Genomic DNA, 17,856 nt, shown 5'->3' on the forward strand with positions numbered 1-17,856 from the left:
CTGGAAATCTATAGCAATTCACTTTACAACATCTATGTCCTTTATTTTATAGTGATGTGTGGAGCGCATGGGTGGGTTATTTAAGTCATACTAATCGTACGTATTGAACAATTTATTGGCAAAACAGCATTTAAAGGAAATAAAAGGAACCATCACATCATGATAAAAATCATGATGTAATGAAAGCCATAGTGGGAAGAGTTACTTAAGGACAAGAGCTTGGGACCAGCTCCCTATTTATCATTACCAAAGAGCAGTTATTCTTCTTCCCCTGGCCCTTCATCTGTAAGACCATGTATCTTCCCACAATACTCTAAAAATACCAGCAGAAAGGTCCTTCAATGCAATGTTTTTAAGAGGAGGTAAAGTCGATGAAGAAATCAAAACCTTCGATTGAAAAAAGGAGTTGTGCAATATAGAATTCCGTTTTAATTGGACTAATTCCATTTTAAGGACGAGCGTTTGAGAGTCTCCCCTCTCCCTTTTGTCAAAAGCAATACTAATCATAAAACATCTAAGTGAGACATGGGCAGCAGTATAGGGGCTGATAAGCATAGAGAATAATAACTTTAAAAAAAACATCCAGCCATAAAATCTAAAGCTACAGAAAACATTCCTTACTCTCATAACAGCAAAAGGATCAGCGCATACCCAGTAAAGAAGCTGAAAACAAGCACTAGAGAAATGTAGCATTCTGCGTACCCAATAGGTTTACAGGGCTCTGCAGTGCATAGATAAATGCCTATAACACAGAGTATAAAACGCTGAAAGAGTAATTCACTGGTTTTATATATATAATAAAAACGAGGGCTGGAATACACAGTAAGATTTTTAACATACTGTGTATGAATACTCATTTTACCCTCTGTTTATTCCACTGCGTTTGAGGGAAAGGCAAAGGGATGTCTAAACCAAATGAAAACAATTTCATTACGCAGGTACCTAAGGTCTGGTCTAGCTATCATACTATAGATCATGCTTTCAGTTGTTACATAAGACTTGCGTGGCTGGATTAGATTTCACTCCTCTTCATATCAAAGATCTGAAAAGCTACTTCTCTATGTCTGATCTGAGTAATTTCTGACATATTGGATATCCAAGCAGTCTGGAAAGGGAGAGGCAGGCAACACAACTAAGTGAAATATAAATATATAACCAGGACACACAGCCTTCTGGAATCACCATCGCCCAGGTGCATCCACAAGCCAGCAGTCATATCATTCCATGAGGAGGAGCACACCGCGACTTTCACAAATAAGTAGAAAGTTTAAGTCAATAAAGAGCGAATCATACAAGACCTTTACCAGTCCAGACTTGTATGACGCGCTCATTACTGAATTAAATAAATTCTACTCATTTGTAAAAGTCCCTTTGTGCGCCTCATCATTGGTGGCCACCATAAAGTGACTGCAAGGGGACCATTCCACTTTCCTGCATTTATCAAATATAGGGGTCTCAGATACATTATGCTTCTTCAGTTTGATGTTGTTAAAGCCTTTCTCTGCCTCTGGCTACTTTTCAATACTCTGTACCACAGCAGCAAAGAGATTAATCTAGTGGTTTAATTGCTATTTAATTACAATTCACAGTTAACTACATTGGGGCTAGAAAACATGTGAGTGATATAACCAAAATAGTGCAAATCCTGTCGCGATGAGGCTGGCAATCTGCCGTATGTTATTAAAGACAAATAGAACTTAAGCCACGGTCATTTTTTTTTCAGATTGATGATTTATGTGAGGGTCTGGATGCAACTAGCCTACAGTACAAGCTCTAAACACATGTTTACACTGAAAAGATCCTTTACAAATTATAAACATTTTATAAAGACATCACTGTATCTAAAACAACCTCATAAGCAAATACTGTAATTCCATGATTGGTGGCAGCAGAAAAGGTCAAACAAGGAACAGAAAACTTTAAGGCATTCTTGTCTTACCCCTGGCAGCAACACCTCGGTGGGGGTAGGAGAGACCCCATCCACACTGTCCTGGCTCCTGGCGCTGAGTTGGGGAGACATGGTGGGAGACTCATCGATATAGGGCATGGTCTCCGAGCCTTCGCGGGAGCTCTTCTGCTCCTCATTCCCTTCGGCGTCAAAACCGTCTGTGCCGTAATTGAAATCTGTGACGAGGAACAAGAAAGGCCGTTGAGTGCCTTCAATCAGGGCAGCCAGAGAAGAAGGGTATGGTTTGTGCCTGGGGGTCATTCTGGCATCTGCGCTTCCCGATAAGATGGGGGCGAGTGATGAGTAAATGAGGATAAGCAAAAAAACGAGAATGAGATAAGCAACAGCACAAAAAAAACTAGGTTGAAAGAAAGAAGGGGAATGAAGGAATGAGCGAGAACAGAGCTAAGAACGTGAAAGAAAAAAAAACAATATAGGAACGAAGGCACAATCAGAAAACACAGCTAGCGAGGGAGGGCTGAGAGAGGTGGTTAAAGAGAAAAAAGCAACTAATCGAATAAAGAAAAAGTGCAAGAAAGAAAAACAAGACGTAAATCAAAAGAAGTGCGCTTGTGACTGGGGAGGTAATTTTCTCTCCCTTTCCTCGAAAAAGGCAAAAAACACAATTGTAATTTAAAAGGAAGAAAAGACAGGGATGTAGAGTGAAAAAACAGAGGCTGGAGGGGAAGAAAGCAGAAGAGCCAGTCCAGCAGCTAATCGCGGATTCCAGAAGTCAACTGGCCACCTCCAAAACAGCAAAAACTACGACTAAAGGATTAGGGGAAGCCTGATAAGCCTGCGAAAACTGGAAAATCAGCGGCTGTCCACAGATGACAGCATCAGAGCTATTCCGGGCCCCGCTCGTTGCCTCCTTCTCTGAGTCACTGGGAGACAAGAAGGGGGGTGAAGGGGCTCACGGCTTCCATACTAAAAAACCCGCTCTTCCTTAAATAACCGCTCTACCATACATCCAAAAAGGAAGGCATTCTCTCCTTTGCGTGGTTGTGAATCTCTTTCAGAAGAGCTATATTGTTTTTAGATATATATATACACGATTAAGATTTAACTCTAATTCATAGGCCCAAAGCCCCTGGAACTGGCATCACCATGGCAACCTTCAATGCAGGATTTTAGCAAATGGGCAGGCACTTTGTAAAGTACTAATCAGTTACTGTTGAGAGTAGATTTTCTTAAGCGCACAAAAGCAGACACAAAACAGATTTAAGCAGACACAAAGCGGCGTTGGCAGGTGGTCACCGACGCTCCAAAAGGCTACAGATCTTTGTCACAAAAGTTCAATACATGCTTTTCCCATCACGAAATCTGCAGAGGTCACTGGAGTCTCTCAAAGAATAAACAGGGTGCCATCCTACCATGATAGATGTTCTCAGGGTTTTTGGTGTGTATTTACTTTAAAGCAAAAGGCATTGCAAAATAAATATTTAAAATCAGCGTACAGATCAGGTGCTAGGAACATTCAAAGTTATTATTATTATTTATGGTCGTATATAGCGCCCTCATATTCCGCAGCGCTGTACAATGGGTAGACAGGACACAAGTAGTGCATCACATAACAATTTGAACAAGTTTCCTGAAGCAACTGACATTTCGGTTAAGGAAACCGTATGATATATTGACATCTCTCCTGCTCATTATTTCATATACGTCCGTTTACAATACACCACTCCCAAAAACAATACCTTAACATCGAACAGAAACACAGAATCTGACGGCAGAAAAAAAAAAAAACATTTAGTGGGCTCACTTTCCTTGATACAAAGGCTTAGACCTTAATCTGTCCTTGGTCTTGATTCAGGATAGCTTCATGCCCATCCCGTGTATCTGTAAAGACCAAAGTGCATTTATATAGTGTTTGAAGTTTTAAAGAGACTTTGAATCAGGTGACTTCTGTGCTTATAATCAGGTGTTAGGCAGCATGCCTGAAGTGCACTCAGACGGAGATTAGTTCAGCAGACCATTTAAAGGGGTTAAAGAATGAGGGATATTTGCAGAACTCTGCCGGCGCTAATTATATATCCGGGATATAATTTAATTTCTGCGTAACATTACATGAGCAAAATATTATTCAACTCAGAGCTTGATAAACTCCAGAAGTCATTCACATTGCCAACTTTGGGAGTGTTTCCTTATTTGCGTAAAATTATTAAAGTAAATATTTCTCAGTCATTACCTCCACACAGGTCTCTATAGAGCTACATTTACTCCACACACCGGTGTTTAAAACATTTGTTTTTTTAAATCTGCATTTCATTCAAAAAAGAGAGAGAGACTTAAGGACTTGGATAAGTGCAAGCCATCCCGAAGCATCTTCTCCATCGCCGATCTATCACACACCTATACTTTCCATAACAGCTAAGCACTCATTTGCATAATTAATGATCAGTAAAAGCAAGAGGCAGACGTAAAGTAAGTGAAGCGTGTGCATCCCGATCAATAGCCTTTCCCCACTGAGTGCACCGTAACTAGTAAATATTACAGGTGTCCGACACAGCCACGAGCTAATCGTATTCCGGCGGCCCTATGGGGGAAAGAGTCATTCAGGCCAAAATATGTTGCAACAGGGAAGGGTAGCAAAAGATACAAAGTGTCCTTGGTCCAACCATTTACCATAGCAGAAGCCTTAATTATTAGCTATTGAATATCTAGTATGATAAATCGTAGCATGTGACAGGTTAAAAAAATCCTAGGAGATAAAGACAGTCTCTCAGAGAACTAAGTGTAGCTTTCTGCATTTCAGTTTGATCAAAATATTTGTTTTACTTTATTTTTACTTTGTTATTTTTGCATTATAACAGTGGAGGTTGGCAGCAGGTATTATCATGTTGCGCTGGTAAGCAAGAGATGCATCGGGCAAACATCTCCTGGGGTGGGAACAGAGTGCCAATGCATAGGGGGGATTCGGATGCATTTGCATGGAGTAAGAAAACAAACAAAACATTCCATAATGGCTGAAGTGTCACTTTAATAATAATAATATAACTAGAGCATTCTGAGCCCTCCACACTTAAGGCGCAAAACCGTCTGTTACTCTTTCCCCTTCTGATGTCTCGGGATGCTTGGTGGGTATAAAATGTCACCAAAATGCAAGATCTAAAGATACAAAGGAAAGAGTGGAACAGACAGACCCACACATATATATATATACTCACTAACCTCGGCCAAGTTAGGGCTTTAGTTTAGTTTAGCTTTAGTTACGTATCAATAAGAAAACAAGCCCTGCCACCAAATTAGTAGCTCAGAGAGGATTTAGAAAAATAAAACCGCATGTTTTCTTTATCTGGTAAGTACTGCAGGCTTCTGGCATTCATTTTGATAAATTCTGAAAATGACAACGAAGATTAATTATACAGTAACGCGATCGCATGATGATGTGGTATGGCATGCTGTACTCAGGTATAGGAAAGGGTAACGGCGGCTCAACCCAGCTCACCAAAGCTGGCCTCTGGGTTAAATGCTCATGGGGCTCATACAGGATTTTACATGCCTTCATTCGATGCCCAAACCACTGCTCTGATATAGTAATGAAGGGGTTAAAAAAGAACCTCAGGAAGAGATGAGCAGAAAGAAAATTTGCGTTTGCGTGATAAGCCGTGGGAGGACTATAATTATTTCATAGAATCCCCAAAGGCATACGCCGCTGGCTTAACCATTTCAGCACACAGCTTTATGCCATGAACCTTATAGTTAACCAGTAGCATTCATAATGTTTTCGTGTGCACTTGGGTTAGTAATAGCAGGGTTAGTTCCAAGGCCGAGCCCTGAGGGCCCCAGGCAAACCACGCCTGTAGCGTCCGTAGTACACATGGACTTGTGTACTCGATGAGAAAGAAACTCATGGTTGTGCCTCCTACCAGCTCAGCCTATATGGTACAGCAACTTCCACTCGGCTCAAACGCCAACTCAGTAAACAGAAAGAGTGGAAACGGCAATGAAGGACGCCTTAATAAATCACAGTCCTTACGAATCTGATCACACACTCGATGCCGTCACCCAAGCTACGTGTGATCTGTGATGAAGGCAGGCACTGACTCAACGCGAGGCTCTCAATGCCAAACTTGTAGTATCCTCACAGGCACCAAACGCTCTGATTACATAATACTCATATTATACACACATTATATCCCCAAACACTTCTGTAAGACCACATAGGGCAGAGTTAATATTCCCAATAAAATGATGTTTGAGAAATTAAATTTAGCGGCATCACATATACTTGGCGGAAAATATGCTAATAGGCGCTTTTGGGGTGCGATCACTAAGTTCTGTGACATTTCTATAAACACAGCAAGCAAATTATACAAATTATAAAGGTCTGGTCTCTATATTATTATAAGAAACACACAGCGTTCCACGGACACGGCCGTCACAGCAGAATGTCGCTGGCCATTCACACACACACACACACACACACTATACAGGGATGGCAGATTCGAGTCTCCAAGGATATGCTGCTTACTTGGAAAACCCATTAACAAAATTAAAGGCAAGGCATATTAGTATTACACTCACATCCCATTCACCACAAACAGAAAATGTATACCTAGAAATATAGGCCACAATTTACTATTTACTAAGGTACTGAATAGCAGTAATTATGCCATCAGAGGACTTTGTGACACTGCTGAAAACCCAAGGTACCTTAGGAATCCATTGAGGGGCCGTGTTACATCACAGAGGTTAATAAAATACTACACTGATGGGCAAGCAGTGGCCCTCAAGCTGTTTGCTTACAACTCCCTAAGGGCTAAGGGTTATGAGAATAGCAGTCTAAGGGCAGAAGTTGTTGCGGGCACGTATTAATGCAAGATTACATAAACAGTCACTATTTACAAACATAAAGGGCGTAAGATCCCTGTCATCTCTCTGTCCTCGCCAACTAATCTCTGTGGGCTCCCAGCCCTGCAGTGTATTGTGCACAGGGCTGTGAAATGTCTTTATGACGGCCTATAATTAGGTGGGATTCGTGACCAATGTAACAGGAGTCACCGCTCTACAAAACACAACACATGTGATGTGAGGAGGGAAGGGGTCATCCCAGTCAATCATGGCATGCACTACTCCATGCGAGCGAGCAACATTGTTATCATAAGTCATTAGCTTGGGGTAAGGACAGAAAAATGACACTGCCCATACTAAGATTCCTATGAGCAGAAAGGATATTGAGTGCAGAGGGAGAGCAACACCTGCAGGAACCTCACTCACCCGGCTCCTGTAGCCACTCCATCAATGTCTGTGCCGTGTAATGCAGCTGCAGACTCCCCCTATACAATCCATTCAAGCTTCTCTCTGCAGATCCCGCTGGCAGCTTCACTTCCAGTGCGCACCACGAATCCGGGGATATCACACAGGAGACCGGGAGCCTTGCCTGTCAGTTTATTTGCTCCTGCATCTGAGAGATGAGCTTGGATGCGAGAGGAGGGGGTATGTGGGCCAGAAGCAGGTCAATTACCGGCACAGGGGGCTCTCTTGGGGATGACTATAAGTGTGCGTAGGGGTGGAGACTTCAGAGAGGAAAGGAAAAGCTTATGGAATGGTACATGATGGACGTGGGATCGGGAGCGAGTATCGGATTCCACTTAATGAGACAGCGCAGACGGTATTGTACTGCCTGGTTTTACTCTGGTCTACTAACAGAGGCTGCAGCTGACAGTGTTTTCTGTCTCACACGCTGGCAGCCTCCCAGATACTACTCTTCCCCAAGCCAGACATTCCTCCTCCTCCTCCTCAGGAGAAGATGCAACAAATGCCGCGGAGCTATCCAAGGTCCTTAACACGATTACAGAGCTGTCCTTCCCCGTCCATCCTTCCAAGAAGGCAAATGGAAAAGGCAATTTGTGTGTTATAAGCAAAACTCTGTGGACCTCTCTGCCTGACAACCTGAAGAATTCTCAAAGCTCTACCATGCAATATGTTTACAGCTCCTATAGCAACAACGGGGTTAACAAACAGAATCTACATGCAGAAAGGGGCATTTAACTAACACGCTGAAGACTATTTAATTAAAATCTTTCATAGCTGCCCCAGTCCTGTAAAACAATTCTAGGCACTAACAAATCTTTCCGTGGCAATAAATAAATAAAAACAAGCACTCTGAAACTTGGCTTTGACCTTTCACACCCACAAAGGTGACAGAAAGGAATTATTAAAGACTTACAGAATGGTTAACCTGTTATCCCACATGTAAGAAAGTATGAAATAAAATGGTTTGTAAAACAGCAATATCAAACTTTACTCCATTCACCTACAAAAACTATCTATATAATGGTGTTTACCAAACCAAACAGGAATAATCTATGTGCTAAATTGTTTACATCCTGTTAAGACATTATGGGTCAGAGCTGTTTTACGCTACAGGACCAAGAGCTACATTTTGCAGCAGTTTGGCACGTGGACCCATGAAAAATAAGCGTAAGTCTACAATTAAAATATCTATAATACTAAAAGATTGTTATATTTCAGGTGACAGGTTCAATGTAAAACATGCAAACACAGTGCCATTGGATTTTAATAATCACGCAACTGGCACAGCATTCTGAATGAGTTATAATGATCACATAGATCGTCTCATATGGACCATTTCTACGACAGTGATGCTGGATGGAGGATGTGGGTAACCGAATAAAAGTGATTCCTACAGAGCATGACCTAAAACGCATTGTTCAAGTGAATCTATAACAGTATCTATTTTGAGTTTCTGAAATCAATGCGACCTTTGCTGCCACTTTCGTTCTCCTGTGACACCATTCCAGTGAAAGTTATGCTAACAGCGGTTTAGTGCCAGCATGTTTATCAGCAGTGTTTCAGTAAATCTATACAAGATTCCCATAGTTACAATATTTAACAACGCATTGTATGCTTCTCCTAAGGTGTGCATCTTACAAATGATCTGACCAAAATTCTTCATTTTACATTATTTTTACACTAAATAATGCTACATAATGGAGTTTATATATTACAATAAGCAATTAAAAAGAACACCCATAGGGAGGGTATCTTAAATTCTTTTTTTCAGGATTCTTATGATTATTCCACCCCAACAACCAACATTGCTAAATTTAACACCCTTTAATAAATGTAGCATTTGAAGCTCATCCTAAACTTTTTGCCTGGTTCAAAATTTTTGCTGAGATTACTTAATTGTCGTGACACAAAAGTACAGATAGGGTGTTTCCATGGAAACAGAGAGAGCTATTTAAACATGTCTGTTGTTTTCAAGAGATTAAAACTTCAGATTACAGAATAACATGACAACAGCACTGTGTGTCAGCAGCTTGACGAAATGGGTTTTCCATAGCCGAGCAGCTGCACATAAGCCAAAGATCACTATGCACAATGCCAAGCGCCGTCTGAAGTGGCATAAAGCACATTGCCACGGGACTCTGGAGGAGCGGAAACATGTTCTCTAAAGCGATGAATCACTCATCACTATCTAAGTCTGATGGATGAATTTGGGTTTGGCGGATACCAGGAGAATGCTATCTACTGGAATGTATATGCCTATCGATGATGGGGGAATAATGGTCTGGGGCTGTTTTTCAGGGTTTGGGCACATCATTTCCAGCGAAGGGTAATGGTTTGGGGAGATTGATGGGGAGGAACTTAAGTGCCCTGCAACTTAAACCAACATCAGTGCCTGACCTCACAAATTCTCTTTTGGCCGAATGGGCAAATTCCCACAGAAACACTCTGAAATCTTGTGGAAAGCCTTCCTGGAAGAGTGGAGGCTGTTATAGTCACACAGAAGGGAGCCCAACTCCATATTAATGTCCATGATTTTGAAATGGGATGTCCAACAAGCTGATATAGGTGTGATGGTCATGTGTCCACATACTTTAACAGCACATAGTGTATGTTCACTAATTCGCCCAACGTCCTCACCTATAAGAGCAGCATCGGTTTTGCATATTTTTATTATTTTAGAAAGACACACAAATATACAAGGACATACAGACAGACCAGCATGTGTGTATGCAGACAGTGTGGAGGAAGCTTTGCTTTGTGTTGCATATACTGGCAAGTCTAACACTCATTCATGCTAAAAAAAAGACACTCTGTAGTGCCAACCAAGGTCTGGAATAGACTAACGTGGGTACACAGAAATGACTGTTTCTGTTAAAATCAACACTGCAGCTGGCCCCAGGATACCCTGCTACAGAAATACATGAAGCTACAGAGCAAACTGGCAAAGTGTAATCGTGTGACCTTTATTTCAGTACATGTCTGTGTTCAAAGGGCCAAACTAAAAAGAAGTAGGTGAAGCATAAATAGAAATAAATGTGAAACAAAGATGTTTGACATTGCAAGCCAAGGCACCTTAAAGATCACTGGTCTCTAGATGCATACGGCAGAGTAAGCAGGAAAAACTGCATGGAATGTATTCATGTTCTGTGCAGTAGTGGCTGGAAAGCCCCTCGCTACCACCACAATTTTTTTTCACGCAAAAGCAGACTGGTATGATGAGGAGGAGAGCAGGTGCATGCTGGTTAACGATAAGGAAGGTTCCCTGGCACTGTCATTTAGCATGGAGCCTGCGGAGACATTTAAGCCATGATTAATAATGTTTGGATTCCAGCTTTGGGCCTTCACTAACTCTGAAACAGCTACTGCCATATTAAGTTCACAACAGTATTTTCAAGACAGATGGCTGCGGAGAAGCATATTGATGCTACAGCAAATTACCGTATTTGCTTGTTTCTAAGACGACCCCCCAAAATCTGAATATTAATTTAGGGGGGGAAAAAAGTCAAAATATAAGATGACCCTATAGGAAAAAAGTTTTACTAGTAAATATTAATTCATGTAAACTATTTTTCCATATTTAATAAAAGCTATGCCTCCCTGATATGCCTTATACCCTTCTATATGCCACTCTGCCTCCCTGATATGCCTTTAAGCCCCTATATGCCACTCTGCCTGCAGAAATGCCTTATACCCCTATATGCCACTCTGGCATATAGGGGGTTAAAAGGCATATCATGGGACAGAGTGGCAAAGGGTGCATGGTTAGTGATCAAGAGGTTAAATCGTGTAAAACTTTGGATGGTGTTCCCATATTGACTATATTAGATGTTTTAGGGTTAATCGTGATCTTGTGTTATAGGCTGTACACCTGCCAGCGTATGATGTGGACAGCGTATGAGGCGGACTGCGGTCCTTAACAGAAAGCAGTAGGAAACAAAGAAATAGCAAAGAAATGAAATCCATGCAACCAGCTCCCTGAAATTTCAGTGTAAACTACGCCCCATCGTCCTCAGATCTTTTTGGGAAGCTGGATGTGTTCCTGGCAATGTGAAACCTGCTTAACACTATTAAACAAATGGAATATGGTGATGGAAACAGTCCTGTGAAATACGGTCATTAACCAGCATGGTGCCATTTGATATATCGCTCATAGGATGAATTAGCAATTCCTGAATATTAAGCCTTGCGTCACTGGCGCTGACAGATCAATACCAGAGAGTACTTTAGATAATAAAGCCTGCACACGAGTCACTTCACGCGGTCCACACGGTCCACGCCAGGAAACGTGAAGCAGCGACTCCGCAGTACCTCCTGCGATGAACGTCCCGCGGGGAGACATAACGGCAAACCTCCTGGTTTAAACAGGTTACCAATTTTTAATAGAGAACAAAGCATATACATTTATAAAATAAACACGGAGCAAAGTTTATGTTGTGCCTGATTACTACTGACTCAAAGTTAACCACTTAACGGACTAGTAAATCAGTTTAGACTCAAAGAACAGGCTGTCTAATTTTTATGATGTCATTTCTCGAGCATTGCCGTTATAAAGCAAAAAGGCGATTCAATCCACCAGCTCCAAAGACAAGTAATTCACAAAGCCTGATATCAGGACACAGCACACAGCCACCATGATCTTGCTTATAGTCAGGCTTCTATCACCATGGCAACAGGCTACAGCAGCATTTTCTCTTTGGGGGATACAGCAGAAAGTAAACGGCACTGAAAACAGGCGAAAATAAAGAGCTCACAAGTAATGTAGCCTACAGCCCCAGCAAGCCACCTTTCATCCACCGCAGAACGCTTAGCAAGCGCCATGCAGCGACACTCTCTCAAATCACTACAAAGACAGCGGCACAATGTGAACTTTCCCAGCAGAGCCGGACCCCTCATGCACGGTCCCACTCGTCAATATGCTCCAGCCATTCCGCAGCACTGAGCGCACGCGCGTAGAAACTATCAGCACAAGAACATTGCAAATTATAATTCAAGAGCATGACTTTTCTGGAACCGAGAGACTATTTCTGGGTTTGCTACTGTTTTTAGAATCTGTAAAGCAGCCATTTTCCTTGTAATTCTATTGCTACCCTGTGGTGTCTTTATACATTCATAAAGGATTGCTGTTTTCTCTGTTCTCTATTAGGAGTGTGGAAGAAATCACACAGAATATTTCCCGGCTACGTTTTGATGGACTGGAACCTGTATCACTTAGATTGACTCCTTTCCAACAGTATCGTTCCCACTGCGTGCCTCTAAATCACCATCCTTCTGAAAACCAGGTCCGGCCGCGCATAAGTCTTGTTGGTGAAGCTGCGCAGGTACGCAGTTTAAACAGACAAATAAATGCCAGACTTTCACCATATCCAGTAACTCACTTTTCTATTGTTTCTACTCTTCTGCCGGAATTGTTTCTTTGGTTTGTATCAGAGTTTGTTGTTCACATGGCAGCCATTCTCACTTACCAGCAAAATCAGATGAGTGCTTTTTACAGTTTCTATAAGGATGCTGAACCTTACTTTTCTATCTTTCATTTATAAAATGTTTGCCACCTTGGAAGGTGTGTAATGGATTCGCTGCATAGGAGGAAGGCTTCCTGCAATCACTTCTCAGCAACGCACAGCAAAGTATCACACAGCAATATAACATCAGGGCCAAAGAGTCGTGTATAGGAGAAGGAAGAGCTCAGGGTCACAGGTAGACTTACTGAGTGTCTTTACCAGCCCTTTAAAGTTTTACTAATTATCATCCATTATATATATCTTTTAACCTGCGTCTAATGACTGCAGTCTTACCCAGGGGTATTATTTACCGTACCTATTGTTTATTCTTTCCCTATTCATCTGGTGCATCCCTACAACCAAGTTAAAGGGATGATCCACGCATGTTACTTAGTAGCTGTTCCATAATTAACCAGGTTCATCGTTCTCAAAGTTTTCATCTTGCATTTAGAAGGATAGAGGGAGTGGATGGCTTGCTTGGAATTTCCTGAAGATAAAATTTGCTGTGGCAGCAAAACAAGGCGGAAACATTAAAGCACTTCAGAGAAATCACCAGAGACCAAGACTATGTCCAGTAATACAGGTTCCATCTATCTGAAGACCATTTCATACGATTCAAAGAAATCTGTTTCTTTTACTTTGGGGAGTGAGGAACGTTAACAGTAAACATGCACATTCCTTATGAGAAAAGATTTTAGTTCTGCCTTTTGATTGTATTATATATATATATACACACACACACACACACACACCAGTGCTTGACAAATTTGGATTGGATCTAGGCAAAAAATTGGGGAGCCAGCTTTTTATTTTGATATATTGCCTCCTGATGTGCAGTTAAGACGCTTATTCTTCAGTGCCGCACCACTTAGCACAGTACCGCAGTTAACCCATTCATGACAAGGGCTATTTTATACCTTAAATAATCAGGCTTGTATGCTCAACAATTATTCCTCTTTTTGTGCTTTAGTGTACCTCCCAAATATTAAGTTATTTCAAGGTGTCATATTAAACCATGTTCATGCTGATAAATATTTAGTGGGGCATGTACTTGGACTTGTTTAAACCCTCATATGCTGCAGAATATGTTAGTACTTTAATATGTAATCAACTTAAAGATTAGTACATACTCCTACATACACTGCTCCCTTCCCCTCTTAACCTGCGGAGATGCCCGCAAGCTGCCGACTGCTACCTCTCTACCCCCACGGGGTCACATAACATGGGCACCTGGAAGCCGTGCACCCGTGGCACCTGTCTCAGCACCCTCTTGTAGCCAAGTGGGAGCATTTTTTTCACACATACCTAAAATTTTTGCACAATACTATATACTATTCCATTTTAGAAAGTCTAATAGCCACATTTTCCTATATTTTCTTATGTTCCTGGGTTCCCCCTTCTTCAAGCCCATATGGCCAGGCTAGGATCAGTATTCAGTAGCTAAATTCTCTTGAGCCAGCGGTGAATGAGAGTAAAAAAAGGTATGCAAATATATAAAGCTTTCTATTTAATTGGTTTGCTAAAGAATGGCAATAAATGTGTAAGAACACAGGCACATTACACATTACATTAGAACAAGAACATAAGCGGACATCAACAAACTGCGGCAGCCATATATAATAAGCAGGCAGGGATGTGCACGGCTGTAGCATGCTACATATTGACACAAAAACAAGGTTAGATTAGTTTTGTATTACTGAGACAGATGATACTATGAAGCTTTATGAATGACCCAATAAGCCATTTTGGCAATCGGTAATACACAGAAAAATAAGAATTAAAAAGGCACATTAAATCAATCATCTAAAAGAAATACAACTTTTTTTAAATGGACAGTAATTCTGGATTTACAGAACAAAAAGATGAGCTAAAACCGGGGCCGGCCTTTGGGGTGTGCGACCTGTGCGACCGCACAGGGCGCCACACTCCAGGGGGCGCCGCCGCGGGGTCCGACGCCGCCACCGTAGCGGGGGGGGGGGGCGGTCCGCACCCAGCACCCCTCCAGAGACTGACAGTAATGTCCGCCGCTGGAGGAGCAGGCTCGCAAGGGAGCGGTATTGGAGGTCTTTAACAGACCTCCGGTATCGCTCCCTTGTGATCCGCGCGGCAACAGCTGCTGTGCGCCGGGGTTTGTTGTAAGATCCCGGCGCACAACACTGAAGCCGCGCCCACCGCTGTTCGTGCCCTCTGACCCGGAAGAACGGAAGAAGAGGAGCGAAGAGAAGGAAAAGGAGCTGTAAGGAGAAAAGAGGAAAGCATTCAGTGAGAGTGAGAGTGGATTGGTATATGTGTGGATTGGTATATATGTGTGGATTGGTATGTGTGTGGATTGGTATGTGTGTGGATTAGTGTATATGTGTGGATTGGTATACATGTGTGGATTGGTATACATGTGTGGATTGGTATACATGTGTGGATTGGTATACATGTGTGGATTGGTATACATGTGTAGATTGGTATACATGTGTGGATTGGTATACATGTGTGGATTGGTATACATGTGTGGATTGGTATACATGTGTGGATTGGTATACATGTGTGGATTGGTATACATGTGTGGATTGGTATACACGTGTGCAGGCCCGGACTGGGACAAAAAATAGGCCCGGGCATTTAAGCCTGAGCAGCCCATATTAATTTATTTATTTATTGTTAAAGCCCACCCTTCATGTACCATCTTTGCATTTAATCATTCACACAAATCATTAACACATTCATTAATGCAGTCTCACAAATCATTCAAGCAATTCATCCACACATGAATTAATTAATTGTCATACGCATTCACACAATTCATCCACACATTTATTCATTCATTCATTCATTCATATACGCATTCACACTACCCCCTCTCCACATCTTATCTGCCCCTTCTCACTATGTAACCCCCTTCCCCACTTCTCACTGCACCCCCCTCCCTCACCCTACTTACCTTGTTGCCGGAGCAAGCAGCAACTGCGACCGCGCCTGTGGCAGGGCAGGATTGACTTAGGGGCTGATGGAGCTGCAGCTCCAGGCCCCCACCTTAAAATAGGCCCAGTCAGGACCAGACTGGCTGGTCCTATATGGCCACATTAATGCAGAGCCCCTTAAGCCCGCCGCAACTACCCCCTCCTAACTATCTACCCTCTCCCTCTTTGAAGTTCACTTACCTTTCAGGAGTCCTGCGGCGGGGGTGCAAGGCCTCTGCCTCCCAGCTCTGCCACTGTATGGAACAGTATAGAATGATGGGAGTTATGATGTACTTTTAGAGCATAATTATATAATGAAAAATTCATTGGAAATGGTACAGCATAACACCCATCACTCTCACGCATTTACCAATCCACACGTACATCAATCCACACGCATACACCAATCCACACGCATACACCAATCCACACACATATATACCAATCCATACATATATACCAATCCACCCATATATACCAATCCACACATATACCAATCCACACATATATACTAATCCACACGTACACACCAATCCACACGTACACACCAATCCACACGTACACACCAATCCACACGTACACACCAATCCACACGTACACACCAATCCACACGTACACACCAATCCACACGTACACACTAATCCACACGTATATACACCAACCCACACACATATACACCAATCCACACATATATATACCAATCCACACACACACACACACACACCAATCCACACGTACACACCAATCCACACGTATATACACCAATCCACACGTATATATACCAATCCACACACATATACCAATCCACACACATATACCAATCCACACACATACACCAATCCACACGTATATACACCAACCCACACGTATATACACCAACCCACACGTATATACACCAACCCACACACACATACCACACAACACGTATATACCACACAACACGTATATACTAATCCACACACATATACTAATCCACACACATATACCAATCCACACACATATACCAATCCACACACATATACCAATCCACACGTATATATACCACACAACACATATATACCAATCCACACACATATACCAATCCACACACATATACCAATCCACACACATATACCAATCCACACGTATATACCAATCCACACGTATATATACCACACAACACATATATACCAATCCACACATATACACCAATCAACATATATACCAAACCACACATACATACCAATCCACTCTCACTTAATGCTTTCCTACCTTTCCTTTCTTCTTTCCCTCTTCTTCAGTTCTTCTGTCTTCTCTGTCTTCTTCCGGGTCAGAGGGCACGGACAGCGGTGGGCGCGGCTTCAGTGCTGTGCGCCGGGATCTGACAACAGACCCCGGCGTACAGCAGCTGTTGCCGCACGGCTCACAAGGGAGCGGTATCGGAGGTCTTTAACAGACCTCCGGCTCCCTTGAGTGATTACTCAAGGGAGCCGGAGGTCTGTTAAAGACCTCCGATACCGCTCCCTTGCGAGCCTGCTCCTCCAGTGGCGGACATTACTGTCCGTCTCTGGAGGAGTGCCGGGTGCCGCAAGTCGGCACCCCCTGATGAGCGGCACCCGGTGCGGACCGCCCCCCGCCGCCCCCTGGAGTGTGGCGCCCTGTGCGGTCGCACACCCCAAAGGTCGGCCCTGCCCTAAGGGGCCGGGAAGCCCCCACCAGGGCCGGCCTTAGGGGTCTGCGGCCGCACAGGGTTTAAATTAAAACATCAGGGTTTTTTTCCCCAACTTTATTTAACAACCTCCATCCACATGGAGGATGTTAAATAAAGTTGAAAAAAAAACCTGATGTTTTTATTTAAACCCTGTGCGGCCGCAGACCTGTAAGGCCGGCCTTGGTGGGGACTTCCCGGCCCCCTAGAGTGGCGGACCTGCAGTTGCGGCGGGCTTAAGGGGCAGGTGCCCCTTATGCCCTGCGTTAATGCGGCCGTAGGTAGGGGCCTGGAGCTGCAGCTCCATCAGCCCCTAAGTAAATGCGGCCCTGCCGTGGCCCGGCCCACCGGGCAAATGCCCGGTGTGCCCGATGGCCAGTCCGGGCCTGCACGTGTGGATTGGTATACACGTGTGGATTGGTATACACGTGTGGATTGGTATACACGTGTGGATTGGTATACACATGTGTGGATTGGTATACACATGTGTGGATTGGTATACATGTGTGG

At 42.9% G+C, this 17,856-nt stretch overlaps 1 protein-coding gene across 1 annotated transcript in view; it reads right to left on the reverse strand.

The window, feature by feature from the left end:
• LOC149286076 (active breakpoint cluster region-related protein) overlaps positions 1-17,856 on the reverse strand; it is a 120,203-nt gene that overhangs the window by 89,235 nt on the left and 13,112 nt on the right. Inside the window, exon 2 of the mRNA XM_089494353.1 lies at positions 1,940-2,124. Coding sequence (XP_089350479.1) covers positions 1,940-2,124 — 185 coding nt within the window. The remainder of the gene's footprint in view (positions 1-1,939; positions 2,125-17,856) is intronic.

This window comes from Sceloporus occidentalis, unplaced genomic scaffold, assembly GCF_023333645.1.
Source record: "Sceloporus occidentalis isolate IW3139 unplaced genomic scaffold, rSceOcc1.0.p SCAF_72, whole genome shotgun sequence".
In the NCBI taxonomy this organism is placed as follows: Eukaryota; Metazoa; Chordata; class Lepidosauria; order Squamata; family Phrynosomatidae; genus Sceloporus; species Sceloporus occidentalis.